The sequence below is a fragment of the Chionomys nivalis genome, chromosome 7 (genome assembly GCF_950005125.1).
Source record: "Chionomys nivalis chromosome 7, mChiNiv1.1, whole genome shotgun sequence".
Classification (NCBI taxonomy): Eukaryota; Metazoa; Chordata; class Mammalia; order Rodentia; family Cricetidae; genus Chionomys; species Chionomys nivalis.
In genome coordinates, this window is record NC_080092.1 from 98,017,729 (window position 1) to 98,039,862 (window position 22,134).

The following is a 22,134-nucleotide window of genomic DNA, read 5'->3' on the forward strand; positions in this document are numbered from 1 at the left end:
AGAGCTATCGAGTCTGAGCTCACTTCCTCTTCCTCCCAGCATTCTGTTCTGTTTACTCCACCCACCTAAAGGCTGGCCTATGAAATGGGCCAAGGCAGTTTCTTTATTAGTCAATGACCTTCCTCCATCAGATGCTCAATCATACCATAAGGACATGTGCTCAACCATGTTCATAGCAGCATTATTTGTAATAGCCAGAACCTGGAAACACCTAGATGCCTCTCAACTGTAGAATGGATAAGAAAAATGTGGTACATTTACACAATGGAGTACTACACAGTGACAAAAATTAATATCTTTAAATTTGCAGGCCAATGGTTGTATCTAGAGAAAAACATTGAGTGAGGTAACCCAGACCCAGAAAGACAAATATAATATGTACTCACTCACAAGTGGCTTTTAGACATAAAGGAAAACCAACCTATAGTCGTCGACCCTAGACAACAAAGAGGATCCTAAGACAGCCATATGTGAATCTACATAGGAAGGAGAAAAAGACAAGATCTCCTGAGTAAATTGGGAGTGTGGTGGTCACAGGAGAGGGTAGAAGGAAAGGGAGTGGATAAAAATGTATAGCTCAATAAAAACAATTTTTAAAAAAATCAGAGCAATTGCTATAGTACTGGGTGATCCTCCACTTCTGACTTAAAATCAGGTGATGGCAGTCAGTTGAGACAATACTTTGAAAAGCACTAGCCTGATGGGGGTGTGTGTACCCTCTTCCATATTTCTCACACAATGCTCAGCATTTGTCTGCTTCTCCACAAATGTGGACCAAACAAACTAGACAGCTGAGATACTTTTTATTTAAAAAAAAAAAAAAGGCAGGGCAATTGTTGTAGTCCTGGGTGAACCTCCATTTCTGACATCCTCTCAGAGTGACTCCATTCTGCATATGACACTGTCTAGCCCAAGACTTTGTGTACTGATACTATCCTTATCCTCTACCCAGTGTTGAGTCTCAGACCCAGGGCCTCTCACAGACAAAGCAAGCAAGTCCTTTTGTACAGTTTATCACCCTCCCACTCACAGATCAGTCTCAGACTTACCCTGTGGGCCAGTTGTGATTCTCCTGCCTCAGCTTCCCAAATAGTCCTGTGCCGCCAGTCCCGGTTGCTTTTTCATTTTTTAATAGGTTTTAAATCAGTTGTCATACTAATACCATTTTTTAAATATTTAATAGGGTAAAAGAACAGGAAACACGAGAAGAGGAACGTTTGATGGAAGAAAAGAAAAAGAAAAAGCAGGAAGACAAGAAAAAGAAGGAAGGTGCTCAGAAAAAGGTTTGCAGAATTCTGTCCTCTGTGCCCTTGCGGTTGTGCGTCACGTCTGCATTATTGAAGCTATCTTGTGACCACACTTGATTGCTAGAATTCCTTCCTCCATGCCCTTGCAGTCATGTGTGTCGCATCTACATTAGCATAACTGTCTCGTGACCACACTTGATTCTTTTACTGTTTTAAAGCAATATGCTAAATCTATAATTAGTAAATAATAGCTACTTGGCTAATGAAGTGAGTTTAGGGTGACTGCTGCACAATGTCTTTTCTAAAGAGCCAGACGTACCAAAGTCTTGTTTCCAGGGGCTGTATACTTGATGTGTCAAGAATGCTCATGCCTTCTGAGAGAGGACTGTGTTCAGCCCAGAGCAGCTCCAACTAAAACATCAGGAAGGGGCCATGAAACTGACAGCATTAGAAAAGCTAGAAATAGTTTTTACAGTTTTGGTAAATATTCTTTATAAATGTTAAAATAAGAAGTTCTACAAACCAGTCTAGAGAGATGTCTCAATAGTTAAAAACGTTTGCTGCTTTTCCAGAGAAGCCAGGTTCAGTCATAGCCACCCACGTTGAGAGGTTTCCAGCCACCTACTGTAACTCCAGTTCCAGGGATCCAGTACCCTTTTCTGGACCCTTTGGGCACATGCAAGGTCACACACATCTAGGTGTGCATATGTACACAAATATACATACACAATTAAAAATCTGTCTTTTAGAGTTCTTTAAACCTTATTAAACCTTATAGTCATATTTCTGTTTCATTCCATGTATACCAAATTATACCACCCATTTCTGTTTTCACTTAAGTAATGTGCCTTGAGTTTGAGGCAAGCCTGCTCAACACAGTGAGTTCCAGGATAGTCACGGCTCCATGTCTCAAAGAAACTAAAAGAGAAAAGCCTGAAATGAAAGTCTTCTTAATTAACTGTCATCATTATGTGCATTCCACACAATCATTCTAAAGCATTTTTGATTTTTTTTTCAGGCTGCTGATCAAAAAACCAAAGGTAAGTTGTTTGGTTGTAATATATATTTTTGGGAGGGGGATACTTTTTATAGAAGTACCAAACTTTGCAACAAGGTGACTTTTGTAAAATTTATTTTATGTTTATGGATGGATATTTTGCCTGCATGTGTATCTATGCACCAAGTGTGTGTAGTGCCCATAGACCCTAGAAGAGGGCCTTGGAACCTCTAGAACTGGGATGGTCGTGAGCCACCATGTGGGTGTTGAGAATTAAACCTAGCTCCTCTGCAAGAGCTAGTGCTTTTAAACCCTAAACCACAGAAGGTGACTTTAAAACAAAGGATCTAAGTTTGTCTTTGATTCTACCTTTATTATACATTTTGAAGCTCTTCATTTATAACTGGTTTTTTTTTTTTTTTTTTTTTTGGTTTTTGGTTTTTCGAGACAGGGTTTCTCTGTGGTTTTGGAACCTGTCCTGGAACTAGCTCTTGTAGACCAGGCTGGTCTCGAACTCACAGAGAGATCCGCCTGCCTCTGCCTCCCAAGTGCTGGGATTAAAGGCGTGCGCCACCACCGCCCGGCTTATAACTGGTTTTATATAGCTACATTTCATTGACATTAGGTTAATATAAAACTGCTTAGAAAATGTTATCTGTGTTTTCAGCAACACTTTTAAATTTCCTTTTGGTTTCCACCAAATAAGGAATGAATTCAGGAAGGTGATTAATTTAGAATAAGACCCAGAGAAAGCTAATTTTTTTTTTAAAGCTTGAAATTCCTTTCTGCCAGCTATTCCCTTGCAGACTTAGTCTGTTTCTTTCTTGCTGATACGCAAGAGGCTTCTTTCCAGAGCTTACTTGCCTGTTTATCTTAACAGTGTTGGTAGAAACACAGGCAATTCTCAGTGTGGCTCAGACATGTTTGGTATGCTGGAGGTTCAGAATGAGCTCAGGGAAGATGTACCCCCAAGCCCTCCACTTCATACCTGACACAGTAGGGACACTCATGGGTCACAGAGACCAACTCTGTTCCAGCCATGACAGTGTACTTCCTTAAGCTTCAGGTATTGCATCTTTAAAATGAGAAAAATGATGGGTTGTTCTTGCCTCGTAAAGTTGTTTTAAAGACAGATGTACTCACACAGGAAAGGGGCCGATCCTTAGAGTGTAACTGATGTCAGTGAAGGGATGCTGCACTTCACTGGTACCTCAGTCTTTCTGTCTTCCCTTGGACAAGATGCAGTTGCACATGTACACTTGCTGGCATTGTAAGGGCTTTATAAGAATTCTCTCAGCTGTAGTCCATACCAGTACTTCACTTCTAGTTGACATCTTGTAATTTTCAAAGTTAAAATTATATGTATGATCTCACTTGAATTTACTTCATAATTGAACAGGACTTAAGTTCTTCATTATGCTGTAGTAAAGGCAATAACTGGTGGAGCTAGCGCTTCCGACCCTGTGCTTTAGTCCTTGCACCCTGTTCCTAGAGTTGCGTCAAGAGATGCATTCACTGTTACATGAATATCAGAAGCAGCAGGGGAGTACAAGGACATTTCTGCTCTGTTAGAATATTTTCAGAAGGGTCCAAAAGGCTTGGCTGTGACTGTATTTGAATTTATGATTTCAGATAAAACAGTGGTTCTTAGCGTCATTTATAGAACTCTTTCTATATCTTTCACCCCCCCACACACACACTTTAAAAAAGCCATTTTTGCAATATGTTTCCATTGTCATTTATTAATTGTTTACTTCCCAACATTGACTGCTCACAACTGTGTGAAAACTGAACTAACTGTGCTGTCCCTTGTATGGGATCCCTGCTTTGTGTTACTGTGCTGGCAAGTGGCTGACAGCTGGGCTCTGTTATCTCTTCTGAGTGGCCAACTGCCAACTGCCCTTTGGGTTTGTCCTAAAAAACAGTTGTTTGGGGCTGGAGAGATGGCTCAGAGGTTAAGATCACTGACTGTTCTCCTGTTCAATTGCCAGAAGCCACATGGTGGCTCACAACTATCTGTAATGAGATCTGATGCCCTCTTCTGGCCTGCAGGTGTACATGCAGACAGAATACTGTATATATAATAAATAATAAAGAAAACACTTAAAAAATAAAATATAAGAAATAAAATTAAAAAAAAACCCAGTGTGTCCTTATAAATAAAACAATCTAAAGTACTTCTCCAAAATTTTCTTCTTAATTAATTATTTCTATTTTATATGTATGATTATATTGCCTGCATGTTTGCATATGCTCCATATGTGTGCCTGGCACTTGTGGAAGCAGAAGAGGGTACTTGGGTCCCTTGGAATTGGAGAGTGGTTGTGAGCTGCCATGTGGGTGCTGGGAACTTGCCCAGTTCCTCTGAAAGAGCAGCCAGCGCTCTTACTCACCAAGTCATCTCTCCAACCTAGATTGTTTTCTAATGATTCGCAGCATCGGGTTTCCAACTTTTCTCAGATTCCACCATTACTCAGCCCCATCAGAATCAGCTGCTGTGAGGTGACACTCGTTTAGTTAGGCACTGGTGTTAGACAGGACACAGTTGATTTGGTGATGACATTGTGCTCACATAAGACAGGTTTGCTTTTGTACCCTGCCAGTGCTGTGTTTGTTTCCTGTCATGGCCTGGCAGTACACAGTGCAGAGGCTGCATCTTCATGTTTCTTCTTGCTCCCTAGAGCCCTCACTCAGCTACTGCCTTTATGCTATTCTAAGCCCTGGCATTAGTGAGTCTCCTTGTTGCTGTTGTTGTAACCAGGGCTAGTAGTATTCTAAAGGTACAAAGTTCATTACAAAGCAAGGAGAGTGTGGAACATCACATAACAGACCCTTGCCTACCTGCTCGTGTCTCTGCAGCCAGTGGGCTTCAGAGCAGCCCATGTCAGGAAAGTGGTCAGAGAAGGACAGCAGCACTCCAGACAGGGGTGGACCTTGGGAGTCCTGTCTGTCTGTTATTCTAAGGTAGAACACACTTCTCTCTGCCTTATAAATGTAAAAGTGTGGTTTCTAGAAAGTCTTTGTAATTGGGCCTGTGCCTGTGTGTAAGTATGTCCACAGAGGCTGGAAAAGAGAATGTCCAGACCCCTAGAACAAGACTTGCAGACAGTTGTGAGCTGCCGTGTGGGTGACTAGAATCAAACCCTGGTCCTCTCTAAGCCATCTTTCAAGTCCTGGCCTACAATTTCTTTATGGGTGGTCTCAGAGTTGCAGAACATCCTTTCTCTGACATCCTTCCCCAGATTGTACAAGGAGGATCCCTGTATTCTTTGTAGACAGGAACACTGCTTCTCCTCTCTGGGGCTCTGCTTGCAAATGGTGAGTCCACTTTTGTCTTCTTCCAGTATTTTTCACCCTCTGGGCATACTTGATCTCTATCCCTAATTAATGCTCTACATTAATGCCTTCCTTACAGAAAACATTGTAAAACTGAAGGGTAATGAGTTCAAGGTTAACCTTGGCTGCAGAATGGAGACCTTGCCTAAAGGGCGAGGGGAGATCACAATAGTTCAGGTGGTAAAGTGCTTGTTAAACAAGCATAAGGACTTAAGTTCAGATGCCAACACTGCATAAAAAAAAAAAAAAAAAAGAACTGGGTAAGATGGGATATTCCTGTAATTCCATCTCTGGGGAATTGAAGATAGGAAGATTCCTGGGATTCTCTGGCCTAATTTTGCCAGTTGATTAGCTCCAAATTCATTGAGAGACCCTGTCTCAAAAAGTAGGCAATGATAGAAGACAGCTAATGTCAGTTTCTCTTCTTTCTGCATTACATGCACACATACTACACACACACAATCCTAAGAAACGTGTCCATCCTGCACTGTAATGTTTATTGACCATTCTTCTTATCTCGTTAGGTATTCATTTAAGTACACAGAATCCAGTGCATTCCATAGTTTATACTCCTCTTATACCAAAACACTAAACTGTTGAAAAACCTTCCTGCCAGCTGGATGGTGGTGGTGCACACCTTTAATCCCAGCACTCTGTAGGCACAGGCCAGTTATCTCTGTGAGTTTGAAGCCAGCCTGGTCCACAGAGCAAGTTCTGGGATAGTCTGAGTGGTTACACAGAGAAACACTGTCTTTGAAAAAAAAAGAAAAAGAAAAGTGGGAGGGGACTGAAGGAGAGGGAAAAAGGAAAGGAAGAAAGAAAACTTTCCTACTAAGCCTGTCCATATACAAAAATTTCCTGGTAAATTCTCCTGCCCATTATCTTTGTACTAGTGACTGAAGAAGGACAGCTAAATACCCAAGTCTCCTCCTGCCCTAATGAGACCTTAGTGATCTCATGACAGTAGGGAAATGGGGTAGATATAATCCTATTGTAAAACATTAACTGCTGCCTTGTTTGGTAACCAGTGTCCAAAGAGCAGCAATCTGTTTATTTAGGGTCCTACCTTAATTTGGGTATAGATAATAATAGCTTTATATGTGAACTTTGTGAGCCTGTTATTTTCTGGGCCTTTTTCATTGATTGGGAGGTATAGGGCAGAATTAACCACAGTAACATGGTACTACTCATAAATGATTGATTTTAGCCTAATGTTTTTATATATTCTTTGAAATAAATATAGATGAGTTTTCCTATAAAAAGCTGAAAGGCACATCGCCTATGAAAGCAAGTGCCCTGCTGTTCATTATGATGACAAGATCACTGAGGTGAGGTCTAGTGGTGTGGCTGTGGGCTGACGTCCATTCACTTTGTAACTACTAGTTCTCAGAGAACCTTTGCGCTCTGTCATCAGTGTACCATCTGAAGCCGTAGTCTTTGAGCAGCCATGCATGGAGTTAGGTTTCAATCACAGGTTACTTGCAGCTCACTTGAAACACAAGCTTTTTATCAACGTGAATGAAGAGTTCTGAGACCATGGGTCTCATCCTAACTTAATGGAGATGAAACAAAACAAGAACTTGATTCCATATTCACTGAGTGGAAAATTCTCTGAATACAGCAGTCAACAGCGAGTTTTTATAAAATACCAGGTCTGTGTTTCCTGCACTAGACAGTAAAATAAAATGACTAAAAATCTCAGGCTTACACTCATTTCCTCCAATGGGCTCAGCACTGTACAGTTTACATTGTATGACACTTCATTTGCCTGTCTGTGAGATTACTAAGATCTTGGAGTTGAAGGCTCCTTCAGGATTTTCCAGCTCCAGTAGTGCTGAGTGAGGAAATGCCATCCCAAGGAGTTAAATGATTTATGACAGCTTGTTAGTGGCAGAATTAGAACCTTGGTTTCTGATTGTCAAATTGTATGTTGTTTCTGCTACCACACAACCGGAAACACAGTCTATGTGTCTCTTAGCTGTGTAACTGCTGCTGTTGGAAAGAATTTATAGACACTTCATAGTTTTCAAACAAGACTGAAAGAAATTCCTAAGAGGGTTGTTATGTGAAAGATCTTTTAAGGTTTTAAAGGTTAGGTTTGTCTTTCGTTGTCTCTGTTGTTCTATGTCTAAAGAAATTTTTAAAATTCTACTCTTTAACCCAAGGGGGGAGAGATAATTGGTTAATTTTCCCTGTAGGAACAAAGGAAAGTGTGTTAAGACTTTGGTGTTTTTAATACGTAGACTGTTTTTAAAAGATAAAAACATATTGCTAAATCCTAAATTCGGGGCAGCTACATGGACATGTAAGTTCTTAATCTAAATTTTTTTTTTTTTTTAGATTTTTATTTATTATGTATACAACATTCTGCCTCCATGTATGCCCGCATGCCAGAAGAGGGCGCCAGATCTCATTACAGATGGTTGAGAGCCACCATATGGTTGCTGGGAATTGAACTCAGGACCTCTGGAAGAGCAGCCAGTGCTCTTAACCACTGAGCCATCTCTCCAGCCCCTTAATCTAAATTTTAAAGAAAGCCAGAAAACCCCTTGGTCCCAGAATTCAGCAGGTGACACTTAGTCCTGGTGCCTGCGCTGTCTCTGTTTAGCTTCTGTGAGCCTGAAGGGTAGGACACCTCTCTACTGAATCTGGCTGGCCGCTGGGACTTTAACCATAAAGGCAGCTTCCAAGATTAGAAATTACACTTCTTAATTTTGAAAGAGAGCTGGCTGGCAGTGTGCTTTCTGAGAAAGAATTTGAGAATATAATAGCCCCGACCCCACCCCCAGTTTGACCTCTTTTCGTGTGTGTATGTGTGTGTATTAATACCTTTATTGATATATCACTGGAATACAGTAAATTGCAGATATTTAAAGAGGACAGTTTGCTACATGTTGGAACATACGCCTCTGTAAAACCATCCCTACCATTCAAAATGACATCAAGCAATTCCTAAGAGTATCTCTGTTCCTTTCACCCCCATTTCTTCTGTCTCCTCCTTGGCCATCTGTCCCTGAGCAAACACTGGCCTGCTTCTGCCATAGAATTAACTTCCTAGCATAAAGTATAATAAATGGTATCTTAGGCCATTATGCTCTCTTGCTCAGCAGAGTTCCTGGGGATCCATTTATGTTGTGTGTGTCAATGGGTCATTCCTTTTCTTGCTGCTAGTATTTCATTGTGCAGGCATACCAGCACTTTGCATATCCAGTCACCTGTTCCTGGGCATTTGAGTTTTTTCTGTTTTTCAGGTTTTATGAGTATGTTCAGGTCTTAAAATAGTATGGAGCTGAATTTTCTTGAATAATTATGTGGACGAGAATAATTATATTTTTTTCAAGAGGCAGCAAACTGTTTTCCAAAGTTATTGTTCTGTTTCATAGTTCCATCTTCCACCAGCACGTGATTTGGGTCTTGTTATGATTCCTAAGAACTAGTGGTATTTAGTTGAGGTTTCTATTGCTGTAATCAAACACCAGGACCAAAAAGCAAAAAAAAAAAAAGTTGGTGGGGGGCATGGGAGAGGGTTTATTTGGCTCACACTTCCACGTTACTGTTCATCATTAAAAGAACACAGGACAGGAACTCAAACAGGGAAGGAACCTGGATGGAGGTGTGTTGCTTAGTGGCTTGCTCCTCATGGCTTGCTCAGCCCACTTACTTATAGAATCCAAGACCACCACCCAGGGATGGCATCACCCATAATGGGCTGGGTCTTTCCATCGTTGACTAATTAAGAATGTGCCCTACAGTATTGCCCACAGCCTGACCTTATGAAGGCATTTTTAAAATGGAGGCTCCATCCTCTCAGATTACTTTAGCTTGTGTCAAGCTGACATGAAACTATCCAGCACAGTCTAGAACATTATTTTCATGTCCTTATTTGCCATCTACGTATCTTCTTCGAGGGGTGTTTGTTCCCATCCACTGTCTCCCTTTATATTACTTATTTGTGATTCTCAGATGGCCTCTTGATCTTCATGTAAAGATTCAGCACTGTGTGCTGTTTGTTTTGTCGTTGTCCTCTTTCTGGATGTGTGGTGACTTAACAAGGATGATGACATTCTTAACACAGTGCAGGCCTGCATTAGTCACTTTCTGCTACTGGAATTTACTAGTCAGCTCATGAGCTAACTAGAAAGACCTGTTGAATGTTCTAGGTAAGTTTCTTTTTCTCTCAAATATTTTAGTAGAGAGATGGCTATATAAGCAAGTGAATGTAATAAAATTACTGGATCCTGTGATTTACTTATGTCACACTTTCTGTCTGAAAAAAATTACAGTTATCTTTTCATTAAGTATTTCTGTCTCTAAGGACTGGAAGGTTATCTGCTTTTAAAAATAAAAGAGAACGAAGCATGGTAGCACACACACTTAATCCCAGCTGGGGAGGCAGAGGCAGGTAGATCTCTATAGTTCAAGGCCAACCTGGTCCACACACCGAGTTTTAGGACAGTAAAGGCTCAGAGAGGAGGGAAAAACAAACAAACAAACAAACAAAAACAACCCTGTCCTTGTAGACCCAAGTGTCTTATAGAGGGTGGACATAAATCCCAACTATCTACTCTGCGTGAGTTTGCTAACTGCAGTGGCTGCAGGGTTGGTTAAGAACTGAGGGCAAGGAAATCTGAAGTAGGTGGAGAGCTACTGGAAGGAATCTGGGTAATGCTAAACTGACATCTAAAAGGTGACCAGACTTAATAAGCCTGGATGGAAGGGGGGAGAAATTAGGACCCACACACACTAAGAGAGCAAGTTTTGCCTAAGGCTGGTGGCAAGACATTTTCCAAAACTTAAACAGAAGATTGGCACAGCTCTTCAGGAACTAGCAGAGAAGAGTGTGTGGCCTGTATGAGCGTGAACTTTGCAAAGCCTTGCCTTCTCTCACTGTTTCAGTGCTTTGACATGGGCTCCCTCTTCTGGCAGATTAAAAACCATTTTACATTTCCTGGGATTTTAGCTTTTTACCCACAGTTTAGCAGTTTAATAAAGATAATGCAAACAGCCCTATGGACTCAGCATATCTGTGTCCTAGAAGAACACCTGGGACCCAAGTTTATGGGCTTCTGTCTGAGATGGAGGAAGCCCTGTTTGTCCCAGAGTTCACACAATTGAGGATGACTGTGGAAAGGAGAGGCAGGAGAGCACTGCAGGCTTTCAGAAGCCCCTTGCTTTCTTGGTTGTCTGCAGTCTGCTGCCGTGGTGGAAATGGATGTGGATAAGAGTCCAGAAAGGACACTAGGCCTAGTGCTGTGTCACTTGCTCAGCTTTAACAGAACAGTCCCCACCCTATCTTCTTTGAATGATGTTATTCGCGTTGCTAGTAGCCACTATAATGAGAGCAATACTTAATTTAATTTTAATGCCATTTCACAGTAATTGGTAATGCATTGGGAACATACATCCAAACATTGTTTCTCATGTCTGCTGGATCACACACAGCCCCCTAGCTGCCACACTCCATACAGTCCTAGGCCAGCAATTGCATAAATAATTCATATGTTGTGTAAGTGAGCACTTCTTCCTCTGAAGACCACAAGGTGATGAAGATGTGGATTGTGAAGATTTGTGTTTTAAACAGTGACAGTAGTTTGACCAAGCACACTACACTGAATTCCCTGCAGCCATGGCACTTAGGAAGGAAAGACTAGGCAGCAGGTGCCATCTTGTCTCTGAGGCCACAGCAATGCCAGGAAGCTGGAAGCCATGCTAAAGGTTAGACGTAAAACATAGAAGTCCAACAGTGAAGCAGAAGGAAAGCTGGAACCACATGAAGACCAGAGAATGTAAGCATGGGTTGTGTGAGCTGGAAGAGGCTTTGCCCACCATGTTTAGAACCAAAGCTAAGCTGGGCAGTGGTGGCGCACGCCTTTAATCCCAGCACTCGGGAGGCAGAGGCAGGCGGATCTCTGTGAGTTCGAGGCCAGCCTGGTCTACAAGAGCTAGTTCCAGGACAAGCTCCAAAGCCACAGAGAAACCCTGTCTCGAAAAACCAAAAAAAAAAAAAAAAGAACCAAAGCTAAGTGGCCCAGGACTAAGGCACAATTTGTGTTTCTTGGGGCTCTTAGAGATGCTGAGACTACTATCGGTTTGGAAAGGGTTTCTAAGTCATTGCAGCCTGGTCTGTGGGAGGATTTGGCACTGTGGGGTTTTAGGAGCTGCTGCTGTACTCCTTAACAGAAAACAAAAATTTGCTTCTTAAAAAATTGTTTTCAGAGAATGTTGCCAGCAGGTGTCACCCTCACTTAAGAAATGTGAACTGCTGATTCCCCAGAGGAACTAAACTTTTTAGCCTACTGAAAGTTTTTTTAAAATAACTGTATTTATGTATTTATTTATTTATTATGTATGCAATATTCTGTCTTTGTGTATGCTTACAGGCCAGAAGAGGGCACCAGACCCCCTTACAGATGGTTGTGAGCCACCATGTGGTTGCTGGGAATTGAACTCGGGACCTTTGGAAGAACAGGCAATGCTCTTAACCTCTGAGCCATCTCTCCAGCCCATAACTATTCTTTTGTAATGTGACCCTAGATTCATTTATTTGAAGAAGAGGGTGGTCTTGACATCCTATTTCTTGGGAGTAGGGATAGAATCAGAAATTTAGATCTGAAAAAAAAAACATGTAGCCCCATGTGGCTAGGTACTTTCAGAGAGCCAAGAAATAGTGGCTTAAACCAGAGAGGCTTTGATCAGCATATCACATAAAGAGGCCCAGCAGATGAGCTTGTCTTGGTTCAGAACTGTTGGCTGGCCTCCTCACTACTTTGGATCCCAGATGACCAGCCCAAGGTGTTAGCCCTCGGGCAGTTGGAAACTCTCTGAAAATTAGCACCTTGGTCAGGAGCCTCGATCTGTTCGCTGGTGGAACATATTCTAGGTGACATTTTTCCATATGTGAAACAACATGCTAGTAACTCGCTGTGCAGTACAGAGTTGTTTCAACCTTTAAGAGAACAAATCATTAAGTGTAATATATTTCTGAGAAACCTGCTCAAACATCACCATTTTTTGGATCACTCCTGTCTAACAGAAGCATAATGCAAAGGGCTGAATGTTTGCCTCATTGATAGAGTATTTGTTTAGCGTGTGTGAGGCTCTGAGTTTGATCCTCAGGAAAGAGAAGAAACTCCATTTAGCTCACCATGGCAGGTGACTGAAGCAGAGTTTCTCTTGAGCCTGGGTGTGTGGTTCGGGCTGTCCTTACACTTGCTGTGCAGCTGAGATGACTTTGAACTCTTGACCATTCCGCCTTCACTCCCCTGTGCTGAGATTATAGGCCCATGCCACCACCCCTGGCCTTGAGGATAATCTGTGTCTTATATGCACAATATATCGCAGTTAGTGCATGTAGCATTTAGTAGCCACATGTGGCTACAGTTCTTTATTTCCTCAGTTGTTGGTTCATTGGGGTAAGAAATCATAAGTTGTGCTTCAGTGCTCTCATAGAGAGAGACACGCTTGACTCATCCCCAGGGGCTTGGTGCTCCACTCGTGGATATTTTCATTTGGAAGGGAAATATATGACTTCCAAGTGGCCCTGTCCAGCTGACAACTGAAAATAAAGCCAGGTCAGGGCTGGAGCAACACTAGAGTTGTATTTGGGTTTCAAAGACGAGGCCGTGTGAGTGTGGGTGCCCACTCTTGGATGGCCTAGGGCAGGACTGAGAACAAAAATGTGAAGTCTGTTGGTGTAAAGTACCCAAGAAGAGGTAAGAGATAGGCAGTTCCTTCTGACCAGCCTGATGCATGTGGCTCTCTTGTATAGCACAAATAATAAAAACCCATAGTCAGATATTGGGGTTCAACCCGGAAAGCAAAGCACCCAAGGCAGGGTGACTACAGACTAAGCAGACAGAGCCTCTCTCTCCTCCCATTTTATATTCCCTCTAGTGTTGGAATTAAAGGTGTGAGCCACCACTTGGATTTGTTTCTGCATTGATCTTATAGCCCAGGGTGGCCTTGAACACACAGATATCCTTCTGCCTCTGTCTCCCAAATCCTGGGATAAAAAGTGTGTGCCACCACTGACTGACCTCTAGTGGCTTAGCTTTGCCCTTCTGATCTTTAGGCAAGCTTTATTCATTAAAACATAAATAAAATAATCACTCTACTCTTGTTGCTGGAACTCACTGCTGGGATAGAGAGAAGGCACTGTCTCCAGAAAGGAGCTAATGCTTCTGGAACGTGCTATTTCCTGTGCCTTTCTCCATTAAAAGCGCCTCCTCCCCTTTTCATTGCATGGTGATGAACTCTGACCAGCAAAGGATATGAGGTGTGTGCAGTAGACTGGATGCATGGCTGCAGTCTGTTCCTAGAAGACTTGTGTGTAGTCCAATAGTACAAATAGTGTCTGTTCCTATGCAGTAAACAGCAAACTTGTCCTATGAAGGGCTGGGTAGTAACTAGTTTAGAGTTAGGAGACCATAATTGGTCTCTCCTATTCATTACTTTGGTTTCTTCCTCCCATGCTTCAAAACTATGAGAAGCATTCTTCTTAATTTCTACCAGTTTTTGTCCTGCCACATAGCAGTTGTCAAGGGCAAGAGGAGGATTCATGGATATCAGACACACTTGATATGCCAGCCAAAGAGAACTGAATATTCTGTATTCATAGGTCTTAAACTTTGGTGGCTTAGACTGAAAATAAAGTGGCTGATTTACATGAATTTTGTTTCCTATAATAGGTTTAACAATAATAAAAATAGCCCTGACTTTGTGGTCTAGTTCATTAATTAGTTGATATTGCATAGGATGGGTGGGTGTGTTTGACACAGCCTCAAGTGGAGGTCAGAGAATTTTGTGTGATCCATTTTCTCCTTCTTCTTTTACATGGGCTCCAGGAATTGAACTCATGTCACCAAGTTTATGTGGCAAGTCCCTTTACCTGATGAGTCATCTTCCTGACTCCTTTGGTCTTTTGTTAAAAATGGTAACAGGATAATAGAAGAGACCTGGTCTGGCAGTTGAAAGCACAACTCTAGTTCTCATTCAGTGGCTATGTTGTCAGTGCCTTAGTCATATTTGTGGCTCTCACTGTGACTACAGGAGAAGGCTTGGCCCTGACGACTAGAAGTGAGAACATCAAATCAGAAGGTGGCATTGGGTTTAAGCACCAGGCAGTCATTTTCACCTTGCGCAGTGTGGCCTCCGTGGACAAACAAAACACCACAAACCAAAAAGGAGGACAGAGAAGGATGGGAAATTAGGAGCAGGAAGAGGCAGCTTACACAGACTCTCCAAGACTGTCTCTGACTTCACGGAGGAGAGAGATTGGAAGGAAGCTGGAAGAACTGGGATCCAGGGAGAAGAGTGGTTCTTGATGTTGAAAAAATATGCATTTTTCCACCCTCTGTGGGAACATGAGTGACTGTTAAATTCTTGGTATCTGCCATATTAAAACAGGAATAAATGTAAACATCTGTAAAACAGGTTAATCTAAGACCCAATCTTTAGTTTTTCGTTTGTGCTCTGAAGAAAGTCTCTTGGGTGGAAAATTCAGGGCATCCATCTTGCTTCTCTTTTCCCAGCCCAGCCACTGATCCTGAGGCCCACCAGGTATGCACATGCCACTAAGAAAGAAGAAAATAAACAGTGCCTCTCTCTAGTGTGAGCATTTGAGGGATGAACCGCACAGTGAGAGACTACAGTCTCAGTCCTAGAGTAGAGCTGGCGGATGTGAAGCACAAGGAACAGTGTGATAGTATGTTTTTGTAGTGCCAAAAATTTTCAGGAAGCTTTTCCCGAATGTTTCTATTTTTTCTGCGTGTGAAAGTCACATTTATCTTCTGGGAATGAGAGGCTAAGGCAGAGTAATAATGCATTAGAGGCTTGGAAGTGAAAGACCTTGGGTGAATTGTTGACACAGGAACACAGGATTAACAGGAAGCACTGAGGACTGGAATTTGCTCTAGAAAGGGCACCCTAAAGCTGGGCATGGTGGCACATGCCTTTAATCCCAGCACTCAGGAGGCAGAGGCAGGAGGATGTCTGTGAGTTTGAAGCCAGCCTGGTATCCAAAGCGAGTTCCAGGACCCTGTCTAGAAGAAAAAAGAAGTAGGGAGGGGACTCAGAGAGTTTTACTTAGTCTGAGTCAGTATAAAGAGAGAGTCAGTGGCTTTCTTGATAGGCACAAGTAACAGAAAGATAGGAAAGGCCCTGAATGATAATGGTAACCTAGTGTACAAAAATGTCCAGGCTGGCAGACCAGACTCGGGCTATCTGGAGTTGCTGATGGAAGGAAAACTAGCTTACAGATCCTTGTGCTGTCTTAGAGAAGCTATGTCTTAAAGGAGTTTACTGTCCCTGATATTGAGAGAATGATCAATGATCAAGCACATTGGCTACTCTTCTAAAGGACCCAGATTCCATTCCCAAAACCCACATAGCAGCACACAACTACCTGTAATTCCGGTTCCAGGGGATCTGACACCCTCTTCTGGCATCTATGGGCACCAGGCACACACATTGCTGCACATAGAGACAAAACACTTCAGCACATAAAAATAAAATAGAAAGATTTCCAGAATTGTTTCTATTCATTTGTACAGAGTTTTTATTCAGACATAGAAGGAAAGACAGTCAAAAATTAATTACGTGGAAACTTCCCGTCTATATTCTGGATAATAATTCACATTCAAGATGAAGGTAGGTCTGAGTATTGAGGGTTAGATTTTTTTTTTTGTACCTGACACACATTGTCTTTCTCATTGACATGCTTGTTAGTGTTGGTAAAACATGTCACCTATATCCTTGTCAACAAGTGTTGCAGGTATGTCTCCATAAATGCCCACTCTGAGACTCCATAGTACTCACTCTAGTCATTGACATAACCCAAGATGCAGAGTATTGTATTGTTATTATCAGAAGTCACAGGGGTAGGTGACTTAGAGATGCACTCAGCAAGAGCACTGTGTCCTTGGGAGCTGTGGGGTTTTTTGTTTGTTTGTTTGAGTTTTAAGACTTTACTAAACCTTTGGGTCATTTTTTTTCTCCTTTGGATCTTTTCAGTGCCAGAACTTACTAAGAGCTGTTCAAGCCAGCCCCAACCTGCCGGTACCAGTACCAGTACTTCCACCAGCACTATCTCTAGCAGCAACAATGGCAAACGTGCATCTGCCTGTGGCCAGCAGACAGCTGCATCCCGCTACCTGCCTCGGGAGGTGCCTCCACGCTTTCGCCAGCAAGAACAGAAGCAGCTGTTAAAGAGAGGCCAGCCATTGCCTACAGGGACTCTGACCAGTGTGAGCCCAGCACAGGCTGCTGGACCTTCAGGAGCAAGCCCTCCTCCCCTCCCTGGAGCTGGAACACAGCTGCATCCCAGCAAACTCCAACCAGGTAAGAACTGTGAAGAATAGGACTTTTTTCCTTCTTCTTCAGTGTTAGGGATAGACAGGGCCTCACACTTACTTGGCTCCTGCACTGCTTGCCAGTACTGAGGCTTTCTTTCCATGTGCCTGTGGTCTCCACTGCTCAGGCTGAGCTGTCCTAGTGAGGCTAGCCTGGGCAATAGAGTGAGACCCTTGGCTTGAAAGATGTTATAAATATATAGATTCACACAAACAAAGCAAGAAACATATCTAGATAGATATTTGTGTGGTCACCACATAATATACATGTATACACACACTGTGTATATGTTTGTATATGTGTATGGATTTAGAGTATAACTCACTTTATGAATGAAAGAAATGTGTGAAAATGGAATCAATCTGTATAATGAATATAAATGAGAAATTGGCTCTTGACTCCCAGACAAACTTCTTCATTTCTCATTCTGCTTCTCCCCAGCAGTGTCTGGCAGTACTGCCAACTGGATCTTCCTACCACCTCACTGACTCAGCAGCTCCCTCAGATACCTGTCATGTTCCTAACGTGCTCCCTGTCTTTCTGCCAGCACAGCTATGTCTGATCAGCACCTGTCCCTTCATGGCCTGCTTTCTGTCCTAATCACCTCACAGAGCCCGTGCTTATTTTTCCCTAGAGCTCCAAGCAAAGGGCCACCCTTTCACTGTCTCTCTCTGTTCAGAGCTTCTTGTTCCTTGTCTCCATCGCTCCTTTTGGAACTGTCATGTGCCCATCTGCAGTGCACAACCCTGAGCTGCATGACTTGCATCTTCTGCTGATGAGTTATTAGAGTCTCGCCTCTCAGCTAAGTTGAAAAAATAGCCTACAGAGCGTCAGAGCTTTCTCTTGAATGACTCACTTCATAGAATGGAAGAGTCTCTAAACTGTGGGTCAAAACCTAGAAGTACTCGTAATGTCACCAGCTGAGCTAGTCCTTCACTCTTCTGAAAGGAGGGCTCTTCTCTCTAGAGTGTTGCCTTTCCTTTCTAACTCACATTCTAGTCCAGAGAAGTTGAGTTATCCAAAGTGGGTGTTGCTAGATGACATGGTGTTGTAGAATAACCACAAGAATTGGAGGTGACCAGCTGTGGGTACAGTGTGGCAGTCAGGCCAGATTCTCCTTCCAGACCATAGCTGCCATGTCACTTAAACTCCTGGCACTTGGGACTCCTATCAGGTGGAAAGGTTCCTGCTTCCTCCTGGTAGACGGTTTCAGTTTCACACTCTGTATCATGTTGCCTGTAACAGGTGTCAGCAAATGGAAATGACAGTCGTGTAGCAGGACTGCTGAGCCTGAGTATTGTGAGCACAGACCCATCTTCGAGGCAGTTATGAAGTATTTTTTTTTTTTAACTCTCAGTCTTATTTACTCCATGTGTCACATAGTGCGATTGGTTATGCTTTCTCACCTCTGTGACTTGTATGTAACATACTGTGACTGGGAGCTTCTCTTTTCATGGTTCAAATGATTTACTAAAGCCAAACCTAGGTTAGTTGTGTTAGTACATTCCAGTGTATTCATAAGTTCTCTACTTGCATCAGAGCTTAATCCCTCTTCTTTTTTCTTCTCCTCTGTCTGCCTCCCCATTTCTTCTCAAAGCTTTAACATGTTCCCTGTTAGGCTCACAATAGTTGTACTATTTGTGGTACTTTTTACCATTTGCTGATGTATATGCTAAGCCTTTAGTCCTCTCCAGACTTGAAAGCAGCACAGGCAGTTAGTGAGCCTGAAAACAGTGTGAATTGGTATAAGCTCTGTTGAGGGTCAGGGGCAGGATTTGCCAGCATTTTTAGTGCTCAGTAAATACCTAGAGCTAGCCGCTGCACGTGTGGGAATATTTGCTTCCTGCAGGCTCCTACTCAGTGGATACCCTCTGCTCCACAGCACTAGAACTGACAGGCAAGTGGACATGTGTGTGAAGCAAAGGGACTTGACTGTAGCCTTTGTGAAGCAGTTGTGACCGCTATCATGTGTTTCATGATGATCCAGAACAGCCTAGCTGTGCTTATTTGTTACCTTTACGTTCAGTACTGGGAAAGAAACCCATGACCTTGTAAAAACTCTTCCATTGAACTATATGCCCAGGCCTGGGCAGCTGTGGCTGAGGACCAATTTCATGCTTGCTGGGTCACAGGTCTCCAGAGAATAGTAATAGACATTTTTCCTTCCATATCCCAGGTTCAGTCATCCCCCTTTGTTGACTCATTGTAGATGGTATATTGTCACATGAAGCTTACTAGTGTCAACATTTATCCCACTTTGTAGGATGACCAGGATTTCTGATACTTGCATGCAAAAATAAGTTCTGGCCAGGCATGGTATTGCGTGCTATTAACTCCAGCACTTTGTTAAAGGCAGGTAGATCTCTGTGGTTCGAGGCCAGCTTGGTCTACATAATAATTCCAGCCAGGACTACATAGTAGAAACTAGTCTCAATAATGATTACTATTATTATTTCTGGATATTTATAATGTTCATTAATATGTAGCAATGAAACTTAGTCAAGTTTAAAGCACAAACAGACTGTTATAATCTACCAATTTAAAGCTCTGTTTTCTAGCATCAAGCTTATTAGAGTTAATTCTGTGCCTGCAGAATTATAGTTTTGAGGTTTTTTTGTTTTGTTGGGGTTTTTTTTGTTTTGTTTTGTTTTTGTTTTTTCACTCTTTAGGCTTTCCTCTTTGTGGGTCTACCACCCAGCTCTGGAATAAATGCACACACGGAAACTTATTCTTTTTTATGAATGCCTGTCCTTAGCTTGGCTTGTTTCTAGCCACCTTTTCTTTTCTTTTTTTTTTGGTTTTTCGAGACAGGGTTTCTCTGTGGTTTTTGGAGCCTGTCCTGGAACTAGCTCTTGTAGACCAGGCTGGTCTCGAACTCACAGAGATCCGCCTGCCTCTGCCTCCCAAGTGCTGGGATTAAAGGCGTGCACCACCACCGCCCGGCTAGCCACCTTTTCTTAAATCATTCTGTCTACCTTTTGCCTCTGGGCTTTTACCTTTCTCTATTTCTGTATATCTTTTCTTTCCTTCTTATTCTGTATCTGGCTGTGTGGCTGACCCATTCTTTTTCTTACTCCATGATCTTCGGTCTTCTTCCCAGATTTCTCCTATTTATTCTTTCTGCCAACCCCGCCTATCCTTTCTCCTGCCTAGCTGTTGACCATTCAGCTTTTTATTAGACCAATCAGGTGTTTTAGATAGGCAAAGTAAGTAACACAGAGTTAAACAAATGTGACATAAAAGAATGCAACACGTCTTTGCATCATTAAATAAATGTTCCACAGCATAAACAAATGTAACACATCTTCAACTATTATTCCACAACATGCAATTTGCATACAACTTTGTATGTGATTTCCCTCATGGAAACTGAGCTTTCAGATAAGTGTGCCCAATGACAAGTGACAGAAGCCTAGAAATGCCCTTAAAGGGCTCAGGAAGCAACTGAGGGGCAACCACACTACAGCCTTAGCTAGAGCCATGGATATAGAGAAGACACGCCTACAAAACTGAAGTCATGGGCCACAAGCCCTGACCTGGTCAGGGTGAGCTTTTCAAGGACCTCTGTCCTTCCCAGCCACAGTCCAGATGTTCTTTATGTAGGCTGCTGCTGGTGAGTGAAGATCCCAACAGAAAGTGAACTTTTATATCCGTGTTGTTTAACCAACTGCAGGAGAAGCTGCCCTGCACATGGCTGTTTGTGTGCATAGTGGTGTGTTTCTAAAGATGCTCTGCCATGTTGTCTTCTCGTCAGACTCTGGTTTTGCAAGGGTTCAGGATTCAGGATAACTCCAGCTTGAAGCACATGAGAACTTTTTTCTTTGGGGGAGGGTAAGACAGGTTTTCTCTGTGCAGCCCTGACTGCTCTGTAGAGCAGGTTGACCTCAAACTCAGAGATCCGCCCACCTCTGCCTCCCAATTGCTGAAATTTTTTGGGTTTTCGAGACAGGGTTTCTCTGTAGCTTTGAAGCCTGTACTGGAATTAGCTCTTGTAGACCAGGCTGGTCTTGAACCCACAGATATCCGCCTGCTTCTGCCTCCCGAGTGCTGAAATTAAAGACGTGTGCTACCACCACCAGGTAAAAACTTTTTTCTTTAAAAATTTTTTTCTTATCTTTTAAAATAAAACTTAACATTTTTATTAAAATGCTTAATTACGTAAAAGTAATAAAAAAATTTAAACTTTTCATTCTGCCTTTAGGCAGAATAATTGTATTCATGTCTACTTTGTACATATATAAACAGCAGCTCTGACTAGTATGTGGCAGTATTTATTTCTTAGACCCTTTTTGGATTGAGACAGGAAAGTAGTTAAGAACTTGGACTCATGCCAGTTGACATGGACCTTGCTTAGAATCTTAGAGTGCTGGTCTGCTGGTGTAGAGGAGGACAAGGGGGAATGTAAAGGTGGTGGGGAAGGGCCAGTTTATTTGCAATCAGCATGTTTCTTACTGAGGCAACATGCTGTTATTCTTTTGGCTAGATTTCAAAAAGTAAAAAGGAAGGGGTTGGGGTGGCTCTGGTGCTAATTGTCACTGAGTCCTGATGTAAAATGTTTCTGACAATTGAGAGAATTTAAAGGGGAAGGAATTTCAGTTTAGTGTCCACTACAATTAGATCATCAAAGCTTAAAAGAACCTGTCCATGGATGCCTCCACTACTTCTAGAAGGGGAGAAGATGGGCTACTTCCCCAGAGTGGCAAAAACATCTCCAGGTCCATTCCAGACTGGCGCAGTTGGCGTATGCATGTAGCTTGAGCCAGGTTGCTGGGAGCAAGCTGACAGTTGCACAAGAGGTGGCCTTCATGCTGAGTCAGAGCCCTTCGCCAGAGGCCATTGTGCAAGAGGTGGCAACTCCTGGGAGGTGGGCTGTGCTGTCTGAAGGTATTTCTTCAGACCCCAAAGCAAGAGAGACAGAACAGACCCTGAGCCTGGAGTAGCTGCTTTTCCCCAGCTGGAGTGTGTGTGGCATTCCAGTGTGTGGTGGCAGCTCTTGGGTGCAGTTCAGAGTAGAGAAAATGGGAGAGCTGCACCAAGCCTGTGGCATTACCTACCCTGCTGCCCATGGTTCCAGGAAGCATACCCCTACACCATTTCCTTATTGTCTCTTCATCTTCTCAACCTTTAGAAGTCATCATCTATTGTACAGAAACATGAAGCAACAGATGGTTGTTTTGGACACCATTGTTCACAGCATAATTTTGC

The 22,134-nt window shown here is 42.6% G+C and overlaps 1 protein-coding gene across 5 annotated transcripts in view; it reads left to right on the forward strand.

Annotated features, from left to right (window-relative positions):
- Positions 1 to 22,134, forward strand: part of Tnrc6c (trinucleotide repeat containing adaptor 6C) — a 122,263-nt gene that overhangs the window by 43,999 nt on the left and 56,130 nt on the right. For all 5 annotated transcript variants that reach the window (XM_057773644.1, XM_057773647.1, XM_057773648.1 and 2 more), the window contains exons 2-4: positions 1,184 to 1,283; positions 2,266 to 2,287; positions 16,591 to 16,917. In XM_057773644.1, the coding sequence (XP_057629627.1) occupies positions 1,221 to 1,283; positions 2,266 to 2,287; positions 16,591 to 16,917 (412 nt within the window). In that variant the 5' untranslated portion in view covers positions 1,184 to 1,220. The remainder of the gene's footprint in view (positions 1 to 1,183; positions 1,284 to 2,265; positions 2,288 to 16,590; positions 16,918 to 22,134) is intronic.